Source organism: Schistocerca gregaria, chromosome 7 (genome assembly GCF_023897955.1).
Source record: "Schistocerca gregaria isolate iqSchGreg1 chromosome 7, iqSchGreg1.2, whole genome shotgun sequence".
In the NCBI taxonomy this organism is placed as follows: domain Eukaryota; kingdom Metazoa; phylum Arthropoda; class Insecta; order Orthoptera; family Acrididae; genus Schistocerca; species Schistocerca gregaria.
The window spans coordinates 404,984,982-405,004,958 of record NC_064926.1 but is presented as its reverse complement, the minus strand read 5'-3'; the positions used below and the strand labels follow the sequence as shown (position 1 = coordinate 405,004,958).

At 42.6% G+C, this 19,977-nt stretch overlaps 1 protein-coding gene across 3 annotated transcripts in view; it reads left to right on the top strand.

The window, feature by feature from the left end:
* The window catches only part of LOC126281316 (3'-5' RNA helicase YTHDC2-like), a 261,983-nt gene that overhangs the window by 201,910 nt on the left and 40,096 nt on the right, over positions 1-19,977 (top strand). For all 3 annotated transcript variants that reach the window (XM_049980161.1, XM_049980163.1, XM_049980164.1), the window contains exon 21: positions 19,660-19,786. In XM_049980161.1, coding sequence (XP_049836118.1) covers positions 19,660-19,786 — 127 coding nt within the window. The remainder of the gene's footprint in view (positions 1-19,659; positions 19,787-19,977) is intronic.

The window sequence follows — 19,977 nt, the reverse complement described above, 5'->3', positions numbered from 1 at the left end:
AAAGGTCAGGTATACACTCGCGCACGCACACAAATATCCATCCTCACGTACACAGACACAAGCAGACATTTGTAAAGGCAAAGAGTTTCGGCAGAGATGTCGGTCGAGGCGGAAGTACACAGGCAAAGATGTTGTTGAAAGACAGGTGAGGTGCGAGTGGCGACAACTTGAAATTAGCGGAGGTTGAGGCCTGGTGGATAACGAGAAGAGAGGATATATTGAAGGGCAAGTTCCCATCTCCGGAGTTCTGATAGGTTGGTGTTGGTGGGAAGTATCCAGATAACCCGGATGGTGTAACACTGCCAAGATGTGCTGGCTGTGCACCAAGGCATGTTTGGCCACAGGGTGATCTTCATTACCAACAAACACTGTCTGCCTGTGTCTGTTCATGCGAATGGGCAGTTTGTTGCTGGTCATTCCCACATAGAAGGCTTCACAGTGTAGGCATATCAGTTGGTAAATCATGTGGGTGCTTTCACACGTGGCTCTGCCTTTGATTGTGTACACCTCCCGGGTTACAGGACTGGAGTAGGTGGTGGTGGGAGGGTGCATGGGACAGGTTTTACACTTCGGTGGTTACAAGGGTAGGAGCCAGAGGGTAGGGAAGGTGGTTTGGGGATTTCATAGGGATGAACCAAGAGGTTACGAAGGTTAGGTGGACAACGGAAAGACACTCTTGGTGGAGTGGGGAGGATTTCGTGAAGGATGGATCTCATTTCAGGGCAGGATTTGAGGAAGTCGTATCCCTGCTGGAGAGCCACATTCAGAGTCTGATCCAGTCCCGGGAAGTATCCTGTCACAAGTGGGGCACTTTTGTGGTTCTTCTGTGGGAGGTTCTGGGTTTGAGGGGATGAGGAAGTGGCTCTGGTTATTTGCTTCTGTACCAGGTCGGGAGGGTAGTTGCGGAATGCGAAAGCTGTTTTCAGGTTGTTGGTGTAATGGTTCAGTGATTCCTGACTGGAGCAGATTCGTTTGCCACAAAGACCTAGGCTGTAGGGAAGGGACCGTTTGATGTGGAATGGGTGGCAGCTGTCATAATGGAGGTACTGTTGCTTGTTGGTGGGTTTGATGTGGACGGACGAGTGAAGCTGGCCATTGGACAGATGGAGGTCAATGTCAAGGAAAGTGGCATGGGATTTGGAGTAGGACCAGGTGAAACTTATGGAACCAAAGGAGTTGAGGTTGGAGAGGAAATTCTGGAGTTGTTCTTCACTGTGAGTCCAGATCATGAAGATGTCATCAATAAATCTGTACCAAACTTTGGGTTGGCAGGCCTGGGTAACCAAGAAGGCTTCCTCTAAGCGACCCATGAATAGGTTGGCGTACGAGGGGGCCATCCTGGTACCCATGGCTGTTCCCTTTAATTGTTGGTATGTCTGTTCAAAAGTGAAGAAGTTGTGGGTCAGGATGAAGCTGGCTAAGGTAATGAGGAAAGAGGTTTTAGGTAGGGTGGCAGGTGATCGGCGTGAAAGGAAGTGCTCCATCGCAGCGAGGCCCTGGACGTGCGGAATATTTATGCATAAGGAAGTGGCATCAATGGTTACAAGGATGGTTTCCGGGGGTAACAGATTGGGTAAGGATTCCAGGCGTTCGAGAAAGTGGTCGGTGTCTTTGATGGAGGATGGGAGACTGCATGTAATGGGTTGAAGGTGTTGATCTACGTAGGCAGAGATACGTTCTGTTGGGGCTTGGTAACCAGCTACAATGGGGTGGCCGGGATGATTGGGTTTGTGAATTTTAGGAAGAAGGTAGAAGGTAGGGGTGCGAGGTGTCGGTGGGGTCAGGAGGTTGATGGAGTCAGGTGAAAGGTTTTGTAGGGGGCCTAAGGTTCTGAGAATTCCTTGAAGCTCCGCCTGGACATCAGGAATGGGATTACCTTGGCAAAATTTGTATGTGGTGTTGTCTGAAAGCTGACACAGTCCCTGAGCCACATACTCCCGACGATCAAGTACCACGGTCGTGGAACCCTTGTCCGCCGGAAGAATGATGATGGATCGGTCTGCCTTCAGATCACGGATAGCTTGGGCTTCAGCAGTCGTGATGCTGGGAGTAGGATTAAGGTTTCTTAAGAAGGATTGAGAGCCAAGGCTGGGAGTAAGAAATTCCTGGAAGGTTTGGAGAGGGTGATTTTGAGGAAGAGGAGGTGGGTCCCGCTGTGACGGAGGACGGAACTGTTCTAGGCAGGGTTCAATTTGGATAGTGTCTTGGATCATTAGGAGTAGGATTAGGATCATTTTTCTTCGTGGCAAAGTGATATTTCCAGTAAATACTTTGAGATGTCCTATATCCTAGTAAAAAGAAATCTATAGATGAATAAAGCTGGTACTACTACTGTACTACAGAGTCTTGCTTTACCAGGAGACAGATTAGCTGACTGTTCTTTCAAGGAGTTCTTTGCAGAGTGAGGGAGTGCCCATGTACATAAAGGAACAGTATTCCATTTCAGTCTGTGGACATACCCTGGCACTATACTGAATAGGTATTTCAATGTTGTGCAGGTGCAGTTGAATTTAGTGAAACTAAACTTCTAATTGTTGTTGTTTATAGGTCCCCTAAATCTGACTTCAGAGCATTTCTGCTCAAGCTGCCTCAGGGATCAGTGCTTGGGCCATTTCTGTTCCTTATTTATATAAATGATATGCCCTCTAGTGTTACAGACGATTCTAAAATGTTTCTGTTTGCTGATGTCAATAGCTTGGTATTAAAAGTTGTTGTGTGCAACATTGATACTTTTTCAAATAGTGCAGTTCATTTCATGGCTTGTAGAAAATAAACTAATGTCAAGTCACAGTAAGACTCAGTTTTTACAGTTTTTAACACACAATTCAACAAAACCCGACGTTTTAATTTCACAGAATGGGCATATGATTAGTGAAACGGAGCAATTCAAATTTCTGAGTGTTCAGATAGATAGTAAACTTTCATAGAAAGCTCACATGCAGAATTCAGAGACATATGCTGGCACTTTTACTATTCAAATGGTATCTCAAGTAAGTGGTAGATTGACATGAGAAGTTGTCTACTTTGAAACTTCCTTACAGATTAAAACTATGTGCCGGATCGAGACTCGATATCGGGAACTTTGCCTTTCGCGGGCAAGTGTTCTACCATCTGAGCTACCCAAGCCTGACTCATGACCTGTCCTTACAGCTTTAATCCCGCCAGTACCAACTCCTGACATGTCCTTACAGCTTTAATCCCGCCAGTACCTTGTCTCCTACTTTCCAAACTTCACAGGAGCTCTCATGCCGACCTTGAAGAACTAGCTCTCCTGGGAGGAAGGACATTGTGAAGACATGGCTTAGCAATAGCTTGAGGGGTGTTTTCTGCACTCCGCTGCAGTATGAAAATTTCATTCTGGACACATCCCTCAGGCTGTGGCTAAACCATGTCTCCGCAGTATCCCTTCTTCCAGAAATGCTAGTTCTGCGAGGTCTGCAGGAGGGCTTCTGTGAAGTTTGTAAGGTAGAAGATGAGAACTGGTGGAATTAAAGCTGTGAGGATGGGATGTAAGTCATGCTTGGGTAGCTCAAATGGTAGAGCAACTGTCCACGGAAAACAAAGGTCCCGAGTTGGAGCCTCGGTCCGGCACACAGTTTTAATCTGCCAGGAAGTTTGATATCAGTTCACACTCTGCTGCGGAATGAAAATTTCATAAAATAGAAAGAAACTTCCACATGGGAAAAATATATTAAAAACAAAGATTCCAAGACTTACCAAGCGGGAAAGCGCCGGCAGACAGGCACAATGAACAAAACACACAAACACACACACAGATTTACTAGCTTTCGCAACCGATGGTTGCTTCTTCAGGAAGGAGAGGGAAAGACGAAAGGATGTGGGTTTTAAGGGAGAGGGTAAGGAGTCATTCCAATCCCGGGAGCGGAAAGACTTCCCTTAGGGGGAAAAAAGAACAGGTGTACACTCGCACACACACATATCCATCCACACATACACAGACACAAGCAGACATAAGGGAAGTCTTTCCACTCCCGGGATTGGAATGACTCCTTACCCTCTCCCTTAAAACCCACATCCTTTCGTCTTTCCCCCTCCTTCCCTCTTTCCTGAAGAAGCAACCATCGGTTTCACAAAATTCAAGCTCAATAGGCACATGAACAAAACACACAAACACACACAGAGAATTACTAGCTTTCGCAACCGATGGTTGCTTCTTCAGGAAGGAGAGGGAAAGACGAAAGGATGTGGGTTTTAAGGGAGAGGGTAAGGAGTCATTCCAAGCCCGGGAGTGGAAAGACTTACCTTAGGGGGGAAAAGGGACAGGTATACACACGCACATATCCATCCACACATATACAAACACAAGCAGACATATGTAAAGGCAAAGAGTTTGGGCAGGGATGTCAGTCGAGGCGGAAGTACACAGGCAAAGATGTTGTTGAATGACAGGTGAGGTATGAGCAGCGGCAGCTTGAAGTTAGCGGAGGTTGAAGCCTGGTGGGTAATGGGAAGAGAGGATATATTGAAGGGCAAGTTCCCATCTCCAGAGTTCTGATAGGTTGGTGTTAGTGGGAAGTATCCAGATAACCCGGACGGTGTAACACTGTGCCAAGATGTGCTGGCCATGCACCAAGGCATGTTTAGCCACAGGGTGATCCTCATTACCAACAAACACTGTCTGCCTGTGACTGTTCATGCGAATGGATTCTTTACTGTCATTTCTTGTTAACAGTATCAGCTTATTACCAAGAATTAGCAACTTCACTCAGTTAATACTGGACAGAAATCCAATCTGCTTTTGGATCGCACTTCCTTGACTCTTGTGCAGAAAGGTGTGCAGTTTACTGCTGCATCCATTTTCATTGAGGTACCACAGGAATTCGAAATTCTTAGCAGTAGGCCACAAGCTTTCAAATTGAAACTGAAGAGTGTCCTCATGCATCACTGCTATTCTGTTGAGGAGTTCCTTGAAAACTTAAGCTGATTCTTGTGTTTTGTGTTGATTGCGTTTACATAAACTTTGTCTTTTTTGGGGTTCATAAAAATTTAATTTTATCTGCTATTACTTTTATGTTGTAATTTCATGTACTGACATGTTCAATGACCTTGGAGATTTTCTTCTCAATTTGGTTCTACAGAAGTAGACGTGTAAAATTTGCTGTGAGTGCAGCACTGTGACGAGACTATGTCCTTTAACGGCCACCCAGCTTTGTTTACCTCTGTCAGGCATTCATCTTCCATGGAGCCATATAGCCCTAGGGACTTTGACAAGTTGAATTCTCTTCCCTCCATGTCTTGATATTACTACATGGTCGATCTGGAACTCGTCTAGTAGAGAGTTGGGAAATACCAACATTTTTTGTTTTCTTGCGATGTGTTTAACTTCTGCGTATTTCATTATCAGATCACAACTCTTACAAATTTCCATTAGTCATTTCCATTCTGATTATTCCTGTTTCAGAATTTTCCTTCTTCTGAATCATGTGCTGAGGTGTCCAAGAAGCAGGATAACATTCTTGATTTGACTCTTGGGTAGTGTCTTCTCTAGGTCTTCCAAATATTCTTCTACTTTCTCTGGATCTGTTCTGTTGGTCTCATTTGTGGGATCAGAAACAGGCACATAGAGGCGGAAATGCTCCTGATGGTGCTGTGGGGGATGAAAGGAGGCACGGCAGAAGACCCGGTCCCTTCGACCAGCAGCTGCGAGACATTGCAGGCAGTGGGTATGCCAGGAGGTTCCACCAATCAGTGTGGAAATGAAAGGGATCTCTGGTGCAACAGTGCAGAGTTGTAGGCTGCCGCACTAGACTCTGGCTGTGGGGCCACATTGTTACCAGAAGGTGGTGGAGGAGATGGTGGCAGATGCAGTGCCTTGCGCTCAAGACCGGAGCTGGTTGTGGTGGCAGTGGTCAAGCCCCTACTGTGTTTCGACTGATGTAATCTGCCCTCCCGTAAGTCTCCATTGTCTTCACCTTTGTTCAAACCACAGTACTCCCGAAGGACCAAGGCCAGTCAACCGCACCAGGCATGTGGGAGGAATGGGGGGCAGGTCTTTGAAGAGCATGGCATCATGCCTTGAAGAGGGTAGATTCAGTAGGTGAAGCAGGATCTGCAGTTGCTGATCCCAAGAGGGTGCCTGCATAATTGAGATGAATGCAGTCACAGGAGAAACAGGGGTGTGAGGGGGGGTGGAGTGGGGAGTAGGCAGGGAGGTGAAAGACTGTGGGGGCACTGCCTGGTGTCGTGCACTTGCTGTGCAGCCATGGACCAATGCTTTGATCCACCATCGATCCCTGGCTGGTACACATGTCAGCAAGTTACCGCATTCAGCCTCCAAAGTCCTGCAGCAAGCCCAGTACCTATTGGCAAATACCTGGCAGGATAAGCACCCAATGCACTCTGTCTTGAGTGTCCAAAAGAACGACAGCATTGACAACCAAGAGCCTGTGGGAAGTATATTTACAGGAGTTGAACTCGTTAGCTAACCTATTGGGTGAGATAAGTTGGCCAACCATGGGTCATGTAGCAGAGCACCTGCTGCAAGGTGGGTCCCTGCACATTGTGGCGGTGACATGAGTTGCCATAAGGGGGAAACTGTCCTTGCTCTCGGTATCAAAATGAAAGCAGAGGACCTGCTGTTGGTCAAAAGCAGCATCTCTTTCCTTCTCATCTTGTCCAGTTAGTCTCCCGTGACGCGGGGTTTTGGGTGACTTTTCCGAACTCTACCCCTTTTCCTAAACCTCTCTAGTCCTTTTCCTTTACCCCTTATCCTTCCCCATCAACCCTTCTGCCAGAAGAAGGAGCCACTGACTCCAAAAGCTTGCATACATAAAGCCTTTTTTATAAGTGTGTTCTCCTGCCGCCACTTGGTCAATAGATTTTTTATCTTTCCACTTACATTATAAATACAAAAACTGATGAGTACCGCGGAGGCTACAGGGAGGGGAGATCATGCGCAGAACAAATTTGAATCTAAAACTGGTAATCATATATTGAGAAAATAGGGGCAGAAAGTTCATGCTCACATTTGTAGACCTCAAGAAAGCTTATGATTCAATAAATAGATAAACACTGTTCCAAATTTTAGGGGAGATGAGTTTGGAATGAAAATCCAGTGGACTGTTTAGACCTTAATCATTACAATATCCATGATCAAGTTCAGAGGATTTCAAGATTACAACTGGAGTGAGACAGGGAGACACTCTCTCTCTCCTTTGCTCTGTAACTATATTACTGTGTACTTCATAAGGTGATTAGGGAGTGGTGATGAGAAATGAAAGGAGTGGATGGAGTACAACTGGGGTGCAAGAAAAAAGGACTACTGGTAGATTGTCTAGCATTCACAGACAAAATTGTGATATTGTCAGAGAATCATTAGAAGGGCTGGTTAACCAAACCACGCAGCTACAGAGACAAGTGGCCAAAGCAGGGTCACAGATCTCCATCAAGAAAATGCAATAGATGACAATCATTAAGGCAGCTGCTAGATGGATGACAATAGAGGGAGGGAGAATCCAAAAGATGGAGAGATTTAAATACGTGAGAGAATGAATAAAGACTGGGCTGACAGAAAAGGAACCAATGGGAGGATGAATAAGCAAAATGAATTTAGCATACAAACTAACTATGTAGATCAGCAATAAGAAGAATATTCCGATCAATGCAGAATTTAGACATTACCAGACAGTGATCGATTCTGTAGCTTTACATGCAGCAGAAAACCCTTAATCTAGTAAGAACAGGAGTCCTTAATAGACTAGAACTGGTGGAACAGTATATTCTCAGGAGGATATTGGAACCTCGAAGAACAGAATATGGTCAGTTTAGATGATAAGCAAACTGAGAACTGTATACCAAGATAGAGAAAATCTCAGACATCATCAGGAAAAGGAGGAGCCTGTTTTTCAAACACATCCTTAAAATGGACCAAAGGAGGTTAACATGCCAAATAATAGAGTTTCTGTTGAAAAAGAGAACCAGAGTATGTTGGATACAAGAGGTACAAAGGGATCTGGAAGAAATGGGAATACAAAAACCATAGATACACAACGGGGTGAATTCTTTAAAATAAATAAATAAATAAATAGAACCAGGCTTTCACAGGTTTCCAAGAGAAAACAAGACCCAGAACAAATCATCGTGGACAGAAGAGAGAAGAAAGTTCAAGTATGAGAATGAGAGACTAAAGTGGGCAAGCAGAAAGAACAGAAGGAAAAAAACTGACACAAATTAATGTAGTCCTTAAATGGCCAAAGCAAAAAAAGGTGGTGGTAAAAGAGCATCTTGTCCATTTAGAAAATTTAGAGAGCTCTGAAAAGATAAGACATATGGTGCCTATCTGAGCACCGCATAACCACAGGGGTAGAGAAGTTAAATATAAAAGATTGTAGTCAAACATCTTACTCATGTAGAACTAATATGGGAAAAGAAGGAGTTGTTTCATACATTAAGACAGAACCCAAGTTCAAAATGTTGAGACAAGTAGATACTGTATTGATCACACACAGAAGTATGTGGTTGTGAATTAAACCTGAATAATGGTTCACTTTCAATTGTAAACTGCATGTAGAATCACAATGAGAATTTTTGAGGTGCTTATGAGAAATTTGGATTCCTTACTATGCAATCTGTCAGATAGCAGCAAGCTGTTAATAGTCTGTTGTGATTTCAGTGCAGATTTCGTTCTGGCTTGGAACACAGTGAAAATGTGGTTACAAGAATTCCTCAATTTATTTGGTCATGGAGTGACAGCTCAACAGTTTTAGGTCATGGGATGACATCATATAGGACAATTGCAGACTAGAGACACATGCAATCAAATGACAAATACAGACATGTACAGACTGACAGGTGCAGGCCAGAGACAAGTATAGACAGTTGTCAGACAGATACAGAATGCTAGCTGGAGCTGGTGCATGGACATATACAGAACATTGTACTCCCCAGAGGGGCCATTTACTTTAATAAGAATATGTGGAGCTACCCACAATCATGTTCTAGACATCTGTTTCAGGAGTTTGGCCTTTGATTAAATATTTACATCATCAGTAAGGGAGGACCCTATGTTACCTATGCAGGAGGCACCTGCATAGGTAACAGGTGTCAATGTAGGTGCAGGAGGTGCCTGCAGGTGCAGGAGGTGCCTACAGCTGGTTTGGAGGTGCCTGCATGGGCGCAGGAGACAACTGTCAGGCTGAGGCACCCATGTCAGTGGTAGAGATGCCTAAACATGCCCGTGAAGTTGCTGGAGGTGCCTGAAGGAAGGTAGGGTGCACCCACACTGGTGCATCAAGACACCTGTGAAAGTGCTAGAGATGCTTGTAAAGATGCATAAGGTGCCTGGAGGTGCTCGTAAAGGTGCCACCCAAGGGAGAAAAAAACAGTGTGCAGTGTCTAACGTAGATTGCGGCCAAGACTAGGAGAAGCTGTTTGTAGCTTACCAAACGGCATTTGATGGAAGCCTACAATAGGGAGCCCAGCCAAACAATAGTCAGCTGAAGAGTGAAACAGGCTCAGATGTCCACAAGCAGCTGTCTCATTTTGCACGAAGCAAGATTTGATAGGACGGAAGGGGTGCACGATGCCCTTGTCGTTGCTGCTGTTCGAGTTGCTCATTGTGACGATGTTTCGTGGTTGGGACCGTAGCATGTTCCTATAACCCAGTGGGTTTGTGGTTATGCGGCAATGTGATCCACAACCAAAATCAACATTGCTGAGAGACAATGTCCAGCAACAAACCCCAACAAGAAAGATAGCACTGATGAACAACATCAACAGGCGTTAGGTGGTGGATGGCATCGCATACCAATGAGGCAGAGATGCAGTGGAGTGCAGCATGAGTAAAAAGTCGACACAAGAGGGTGCACGAGCATGGAGAAGAAAACAGTGAACTACACATGATTACAAAGGAGAGTTGAATCTGGGCCTAAGAGAGCCAACAAATCAAGAAGAGGAGGCAGATCCTGAAAATCAAGCCACCGAACAGAATGGGGAGGCTGACTTGGAAAAGGAGGCCAAAGACGAGAACGAGGAGGCTGAACTGTAAAGAGGGTCAATGAACAGAAAAGCAAAAAGAAGACCATTCCTGAAAAAGAGGTCAACCAACAGAACAACAAACATGAGGGAGGCCATTCCCATAAACGAGGCCACAACAAGAACAAAGTATCAACAGTGTCTGCAGCGGGTTTCTCATAATCCGGCAGGTTTGTTTGCAATGCACCGACATGATCCACGAACAACAGCACTGTCCGCCCAACCCACTTCAACTGGAGAGAACAGAAAACAGCATTCAGTGATGGATCCCAACAGAACGATAGCACTGACAAACAATGTTGATGGGGGCTGGATGGTGGTGGATTGCTTCCTGAACCAGTGAGGCAGAGACTGATGCAGTGGAATGTGGCTTGAGGAAAAAGTCAAAGCAAGTGGTAAGATGACAGTGCACAAGCAAGGGGAAGAAAAGAGTGAACTGTTGTTGTTGTCTTCAGTCCTGAGACTGGTTTGATGCAGCTCTCCATGCTACTCTATCCTGTGCAAGCTGCTTCATCTCCCAGTACCTACTGCAACCTACATCCTTCTGAATCTGCTTAGTGTACTCATCTCTCGGTCTCCCTCTACGATTTTTACCCTCCACGCTGCCCTCCAATGCTAAATTTGTGATCCCTTGATGCCTCAAAACATGTCCTACCAACCGATCCCTTCTTCTAGTCAAGTTGTGCCACAAACTTCTCTTCTCCCCAATCCTATTCAATACCTCCTCATTAGTTACGTGATCTATCCACCTTATCTTCAGTATTCTTCTGTAGCACCACATTTCGAAAGCTTCTATTCTCTTTTTGTCCAAACTAGTTATCGTCCATGTTTCACTTCCATACATGGCTACACTCCAAACAAATACTTTCAGAAACGACTTCCTGATACATAAATCTATATTCGATGTTAACGAATTTCTCTTCTTCAGAAATGCTTTCCTTGCCATTGCCAGTCTACATTTTATATCCTCTCTACTTCGACCATCATCAGTTATTTTACTTCCTAAATAGCAAAACTCCTTTACTACTTTAAGTGTCTCATTTCCTAATCTAATTCCCTCAGCATCACCCGATTTAATTTGACTACATTCCATTATCCTCGTTTTGCTTTTGTTAATGTTCATCTTATATCCTCCTTTCAAGACACTGTCCATTCCGTTCAACTGCTCTTCCAAGTCCTTTGCCGTCTCTGACAGAATTACAATGTCATCGGCGAACCTCAAAGTTTTTACTTCGTCTCCATGAATTTTAATACCTACTCCAAATTTTTCTTTTGTTTCCTTTACTGCTTGCTCAATATACAGATTGAATATCATCGGGGAGAGGCTACAACCCTGTCTCACTCCTTTCCCAACCACTGCTTCCCTTTCATGCCCCTCGACTCTTATTACTGCCATCTGGTTTCTGTACAAATTGTAAATAGCCTTTCGCTCCCTGTATTTTACCCCTGCTACCTTTAGAATTTGAAAAAGAGTATTCCAGTCAACATTGTCAAAAGCTTTCTCTAAGTCTATAAATGCTAGAAACGTAGGTTTGCCTTTTCTTAATCTTTCTTCTAAGATAAGTTGTAGGGTCAGTATTGCCTCACGTGTTCCAACATTTCGACGGAATCCAAACTGATCCTCCCCGAGGTCTGCATCTACCAGTTTTTCCATTCGTCTGTAAAGAATTCGCGTTAGTATTTTGCAGCCGTGGCTTATTAAACTGATAGTTCGGTAATTCTCACATCTGTCAGCACCTGCTTTCTTTGGGATTGGAATTATTATATTCTTCTTGAAGTCTGAGGGTATTTCGCCTGTCTCATACATCTTGCTCACCAGCTGGTAGAGTTTTGTCATGACTGGCTCTCCCAAGGCTGTCAGTAGTTCTAATGGAATGTTGTCTACTCCGGGGGCCTTGTTAAAGGACAGTGAAACTGGGCGTGGAGGCAGAGCCTAAAAAATGAAGCAAATGAACAGAATGGGGAGGATGACCCGGAAAAGGAGCCCAACGAAGAGAACAGGGTGGCTGACTCATAAAAAGAAACTAATAAAGAGAACAGGGAGATTGGCTTGGAAAAGGAGGCCACTGAATAAAACGGCAAAAAGAGGAGTGCCATTCCTGAAAAGAAAGACAACTAACAGAATAATGAAAAGAGGGAGGCCATTCCTGAAAAGAAGGCATACAAATTAACAGGTACAGATTAGAGACAAATACAGAAAGTTGACAGATACAGACTGCTGGCCAGAGTGAGTGCACGGACATATTTTAAAAGCATTTTGCCTGCCAGGGGAGTTGTCTCTTGGCTGCAGTCAACTGGGGTGTTGAATCCAAATCGGCAATCTCTGGTGGGGGTCTGGAGCAGACGAACAGTGTGCTACTCAAACTGTGTGTTGTAGACTGTAATAGCAGCGTCCAAGGTGCAGTAATGTATGGGTTACTACAAGTTTTGAAAAGGGTTAGGACAGAAAAAATGATCTGGAAATCTTATTTAGATCCTAAAATTTAATCTTGGTGTATTTACTTTCCAACATGGGTGGATAAAGGTAGTAGGACCATAACAGACCATGTTTTGTTTGATAAAGCTCGAAGTAGGAATTAACTATATACCCGTTAACAAATGCTCTCTATGATTGTGATGTACAGTTATTTAGGATAAATGAGATACTGCCTTACAGTACAGATACTCCTCATTGGAAATCAGTGTAATTAATGACTCAAATGTTTTTAAGAATAGTTTACAAAAGATGGTGTGGGATGAAATTTATACTAAACCAAATACTGAAATTTAATTTTTTCCTTGATAAATTGTATCATTATATGAAAATAGCTTTCCGCAAAATCTAATCAGGAAGGACATTAAACAGCCATGTAAAAGACCATGGATTATTAGAGGGACTGAAGAACCTTGTGAAAGGAAAAGAGAATTGAATCTCTGTGCAAGAACAATTAAAGGTCGTGCATTAGTTGCACACTACAGAAACCATTCAAAATTACTAAGAAGGGCTATTAAAAAATCAAAGAACATGCATATTTTGTCAGAAATCAATCATTCTGACAACAGACTTAAGGCTGTATATGAAACATAGTGAAACAAGAGACAGGACAACCAGCCAAATGACAGAATAATGTCACTATTGACTTAATTGGAAGGGCTATAAATGAGTCACAAGTAGCAAATGTGTTTAATAATCCTTTCTTAAATATAGGGACAAACAGTTCCAGAGAAAAAGCACTGCTGTATATTGGAAAATCAAATCTCCAAAAGAAAATAATATATTCCCTCAGTAAAAGCTCATATGGATTTGATGGTGTTTCCAACAGAGTACTAAAGATGTATTATAATAAGCCCTGTCTTATCTTAAATATGTAATGCATCACTCTCTTAAGCCATTTTTTCAGAGAGATTGAAGTATGACATTGTTAAACTCCTCTATCAGAAAGTTGATTGGAGAGATGTCAATAACTACCAATCTGTTTCACTTCAGTCACTATTTTCCAAAATTTTTGAGAAGGTGATGTATTCTAGAATAGTATCAGTAGTATCTTACCCGAGTAACAGTAATATCTTCAATAAATCAGAAGAATTGCTCTGCTGAGAACCCCATTTACATGTTTACCTACCAAATTTTACAAGCATTAAGTAGCAAAACCGCACAGGTTGGTATTTTCTGTGACCTAAGGCATCTGACTGTGTGAACCACAATGTCCTACTAGATAAACTGAGGTTTTGTGAAACTGATGCTGTAGGCAAGCAACAGATAATGTCATATCTAACCAAAAGAACACAGAAAGAAGCAGAACTAGTTGTTTTGCATGTGACACTTGTATACATCAATTTTTAAAATCCACAACATATTCAGTTCTGCGCTTTTAAGATACAGTTACACCTGTGAACCGACCTTGCTCTTCGTCACCTTGCAACTATGTTTGTCTCACATGGTAGAGGTAAGCATGTAGGTTGCATACCTGTTCCTCAACATGTATGTGCGAGTGATTCCTTTCGCACCCGTGTTCATTCTGAGTGCCTCAACTTCTGTGAGGAGCAGATTATAACAACACAACACAAATAATAAATAGGATGGAAACTTCAGAAAATTTAAGTGTCCATATTCATGAGAATTAAAAGTGGATAAAGCACATTTTAGAACTCCTAAAACTACTTAGTTCAACCACACTTGCTCTTAGAGCCATTGCAAGTCTCAGGGAGACACAAATCGTTACGTTCACATATTTTGCATATTTTTGTTGAATAATGTCATATGAAATAATGTGCTGAAGTAACTCATTTTTAATAAAGGATGTCTTCATTGCTGAAAAATATGCTGTGAGAATAATACATAGCGGTGACCCACAATCATCTTGTAGACATCTGTTTAAGGAGTGTGTCTTTAATAAAGTACTTACAAAAGACCGAGTGAGGTGGCGCAGTGGTTAGCACACTGGACTCGCGTTCGGGAGGACGATGGTTCAATTCCACGACTGGTCATCCTGATTTAGGTTTTCCATGATTTCCCTAAATTGCTCCAGGCAAATGCCGGCATGGTTCCTTTGAAAGGGCGTGGCCGATTTCCTCCCCAGCCCTTCCCTAATCCAATGAGACCGATGACCTCGCTGTTTGGTCTCTTCCCCCAAACAACCCAACCCAGCTTACAACAAATGCTGCTGTTTTTTTCAGCATGCTTCTGGCTACTGCTTTCACAGTATATTTATTCCCTCTTGAAGTTTGTTGTAAACAATCCATTGTAGTTGAAAAGGAACATGAATATACATAATTACAATATCAGAAGGAAGAGTGGCATTCATTATTCCACATTAAGCTTGTCTTGACCACAAAAGGGGTGCAAAAGATGGTTTTGATATAAAAATTCTGAGAGGCAGCAGATTTGAAAACAAATTGAAATAGTTTTTCCTCGACAGCTCGTCATGTTTCGTAGAGGAATTTCTGTTATTGTAATGCGTAAAAGGATATGTTGAAGGAGAGTAGGAATTATTAACTCACGTCGGTATATTTAAGAATCTGTCACTGTCTGTACTTGTCGCTAGTCTGTACTTGTTTTTTGTATGCACCAACGTGTCTGTATTAGTCATCTGATTACAAGCATCTTTAGTCTGTACCTGCTGTGTTTGATGTCACCCCATGACCTATAACTGTCTGGATTTATGTAGCCACCTTTTTCATTATGTTCCAAGCTACACCGTAAGTGGTGATAAGTCTGTTTCTCACATGTGTTCATTCTTGCAGTTGTTTCCTCTCTCCTCGTCTGCCATATAGTGCACGTGCCGACAAGTCAAACTTTTGGGCTCCACTATAGATCGTTTGTGTGCTCCACTGAGGAACTTTCATGTGCATAACTTTCGTGATCGTTTTCATCACTTCTGCAACAGTGGCCATTTGTTCAGGCTCCCTCGACCACTTTGTAGCCATGTTGACACTGCCGGCTCCTCCGTACTATCGCAGTATTCCACCGTGTGACTAGTCTGCTGCAGTTTGACAAGCTTCTGACAACAGCTCTGCCACCACTTTGTCGCATTTTGTGAAATGGACACAAATGCTGGTGATACTTTGTATTTGTTGTGACCTCCTTTTTCGGAATGGTCTCCCTCTTTTTTGTTGTTCTGTTGGTTGGTGTCCTTTTTCTAGTTCAGCCTCCTTGTTCTCTTCTTTGGCCTCATTTTCGGGTCAGTCTCCCTGTTCAATGACTTCATTTTTCAGGATCTGCCTCCTCTTCTTAGTTTGGTGGCCTCCTTTTCAGGACTTGGCCTAGCCTCTTCATTGTTGTGTCAATTAGCCACCTCCTTAGGGCCAGCTTCATTGCACTTTTCTCTCGTGTGTAGCTCACTGTGTTCCTCTGCTTGCTCATGCACCCTATCTAGCTGTTTTCTTCAAATTTTTTCTTGTGCCACAGTCCGCTTCATCAGTCTCTGTCTCATTAGTTTGGATGCCATCTACTGTCTAACGCCCATCAATGTTCATCAGTGCTATCTTTCTTGTTGGGATTTGTCACTGAGCACTGTTTTCTGCTCCCTCTAATTGTAGTGGGGGGGCAGTGTTGTCATTGTTTGTGGATCACGTCGGCGCATTGCTACAAGCCTACCGAGGGAAGAGGAACACACTGTGGTTCCAACCAAGAAACCTGCCACAGTGGACAACTCTGACAGCAGCAACAAGAAGGGCACCATGCACCTCTTCTGTCTTGTCCCTCTTGCATGTGGACGCCTGAGCCTGTTTCGCTCCTCAGCTCACTACCATATTCAAGTCTGTGCTCCCTATCATTGGCTTCCATCAAGTGCCATCTGGTAAGCTACAAACAGCTGCTTCTAGTCTCAGTTGCAACCTGCCACAACCTACATTAGTCACTGCACACTGTTTTTTCTCCCTTCATTGGCACCCTTGCTACCTTGGGACAGAATCCTTATTGCCTTTGCTGAACCTTTCTTAGACACTTTTGACTATTGGTCATTAGAGGTCCACCACGTTTCCTTACATTGTATGTTGTCTATACACTGCAGTAGATATGACTCTAGCAGCACTGTCCATGCACCTGCCGGTAGTCTGTCTGTCAGCTGCCTGTACTTGTCTCTATCCTGTACCTGTCAGGCTGTACGTGTCAACATGTCTGTATTAGTCATCTGATTGCACATATCTCTAATCTATAGCTGTTCTGTGTGATATCATCCTGTGACCTATAACTGTTGTGCTGTCACCCCATGACCTAATAAACTGTGGATTTCTTGTAACTGTGCTTTTCATGGTGTTCGAATTCACAACAGCTGTGTGTGTGCTGGATACATTGTTGCTAGAAAAAGAGTTTCTGCTCGAAAGCTAGAGTGAATGCTGTTTTGTGTTATATATTTCTGTACTCCACATAGTGATCCACTGTGGTTTAGTGGTTACCTTTTCCTGATTTCATTCCATAGACCAGATTTTTGGAAAAGTGTGTATCTCCTGTGAATTCCACCTATCCTGAATTTTCATTGTATTTAACTTTCTATCTTTCTATCTTCTCTTCTTTCTGAAGAAGAGAAATCTGTTAACATCGAGTATAGATTTAAGTGTCAGGAAGTCATTTCTGAAAGTATTTGTATGGAGTGTCGCCATGTATGGAAGTGAAACATGGACGATAAATAGTTTAGACAAGAAGAGAATAGAAGCTTTCGAAATGTGGTATTACAGAAGAATGCTGAAGATTAGATGGGTAGATCACATAACTAATGAGGAAGTATTGAATAGGATTGGGGAGAAGAGAAGTTTGTGGCACAACTTGACCAGAAGAAGGGATCGGTTGGTAGGACATGTTCTGAGGCATCAAGGGATCACCAATTTAGTATTGGAGGGCAGCGTAGAGGGTAAAAATTGTAGAAGGAGACCAAGAGATGAATACACTAAGCAGATCCAGAAGGATGTAGGTTGCAGTAGGTACTGGGAGATGAAGGTGCTTGCACAGGACAGATTAGCATGGAGAGCTGCATCAAACCAGTCTCAGGACTGAAGACCACAACAACAACAACATTATCTCTTCAAAGGCATTTCAGGTTGCTCACTTTCTGTAGCAATACAGTTGTGTTTTTACTGCTAATAATAATTGCAGGGATGATTCTTTTTCTTTCTTTAAATAGTTTTTGTGTGATGAATTGGCATGGCTTCCTTCTGGCCTCCTTAGGTGCTTCAGAGAGAAAATTTTCTGGATGGGCTAAGTGTTTAGCCCTGGTAGTATATTAGATACACTCTTCATACATTGAAAAGGCGTCCCAGTGTAGATTCTTATATATTAAGTTGATAGCCAACAAGTTCATTTCTGTTATTTGCAGAGTTGTTCGCAGTTGAGAGAACTTAGAATTCTTGCATGTTGCAGTCTTTTGCCTGTTGGCATCTTTGTCTCACTGTGATGTGTGATTGTCACAGACTTCATGCATCATTGATTGTCATCCCTTCTCAAATGAAACTTTGCACTGTTGACCAAGCATCCGTTCATTTGGTGCACCTTGTCATCAGATTGAGTTTTCATAGTTTGGTGTACTGATTTTGCACCTATGATCATCTGCCACTCCTTCCACCGATGGCAGTGGCAGACCAGCTGTTCCATGCCAGATTTACACCCTAGTACTGCATGTACCTCTTTATCGATCTGTCCAATTCCTCACTATTTTTCTGGGTCCACCTTGTTCTTCAGTCTACTCATTTTGATCACTGAATTCTGCTTCTAACCATCAGTGTTCCTTAGGGAAGCAGAAGACAGGGTCCTGTGTGTTTGAGGTGGTTTTTTGAGTCATGGCTAATAAGGCTATCTGCATTTCCAATTTAATTTATATTTTTATATCTGTCTTCCAGAAATTACATGTCTTTCTCATCATCTTGCATCATCAATTGTTCATCAAAATTCCAAACAAAGCTCCAACTGCTACATTGCCAGAATGTCATAAACATATATCTAGCTGGTGTTCAGATTGCTGTTTGTCTCCTGTATGACCTACTGATGTGTGACAGACTGCTTGGCAAGTTATCTAATATACTTCTGGCTCGTACTTTTTTGTCATTATTATTATTTATGAGTGTGTGGATGATTATGTTTTACATTAGACGGTTCTCCATAAGGTGGCTTATAATGCCAGACAAAGGTCCTCTGCTGCTGTTTCCTATTGACTCAATGATATAGATTGAATGTATGGTAAATATGCATGCAGTGTCAGATAGGAGTGAGGTGACACCTAAACTTTTAAAGTTAATGTGATCAGGACTCTCAGCGTATCAACTTGCCTGACAGTCGCGATTTAGCCTGCTGTTGAAATATTGTTCCTGTGTGCCTGAATAAACTGACCTTTCATCAGACAATACGATGTAATTTGTAACTGTTACTGAAAGCTTCTTTATTGTGTAGACCTTGTAGATTTCTCTGTAACCAGGTATATTTGGGGATGTATCTTATAATACTGAAATGTTGTAGGATTTTTACCTGCTGTTAATGTTGCAGTATTAGTTAATATTGGTTTACAGTTCCACTGGGACATTTGAGTAGTAAGAATAGTTTACATACATTCTTTGTTTTACACACACACACACACACACACACACACACACACACACACACATACACACACACAGTGAGGAGATCCTCATCAATGCAAAATACTTGACAAAGCTCTTTGATATTAAAATTATACTGTGGCAGGTAGTATAAGCATTGGCCTATTTTGATATGATGTGGGTATTGCATATAACTGTGTGTTAGATATTACTCTCATGAGGTGAATTTTTTTGTTTATGTTGGTAATAGGTGGAATGCAGTACTTGATGCATCCTAAATTACAACCAAACTCTTGTCTGTAAAAATTTTACACTGCACTGTTCTTGTTTCCAGTGGTGTTAAAAGTTGCTTGTGTAAAACCCTTGAAATATCTTAAGATAGCTGTAGAATCTTAGAGGAAAATCTATGACCTTTTATGCTTACACAAATGAACTTGGATGTAATCTTAAGTACAAGTTACTGAAGTTGTACTATTCAACACAATATCTCATGCAATACATGTTAGTGTGTTGACATGATTGAGTTTGTACGTAATTTCATGTGACTCTAGTAAGTTGGAAAATAGCATTATGAAGCTGTTAAGTTATATTATTGATTTGGCAAATAAAATTGCTGTAAAGACAAGCACCGTGCTATTATGCTTTTCTGTTGTTTGTAAATAGGTTGATGAATTTGTCGTGAAGACCGTTGTTGGGGTGCTGACAGCAGAGGAAGCTGCACTTGGCCTGCAGCAACCAAATGGAATCGGGCAAAGGCCAAGGCCAGTCAGCAACGATTTCTGTCTCTCAGGTACTGCTAGGATGACAGTTTCTGGCTGTTTCTTTATACCCTAAATTATAGTCAGATACTAAATTTCCTGAGAAATTACCAAAAGTGTACATAAAAATTACCAAAGTCAGATTCTGTGGAACCAGGATGGAAATTTTTTTACCAACAAGTAGGCTTCTTTGAGGATGTTCGCACAAGAACTGGAATCAGTA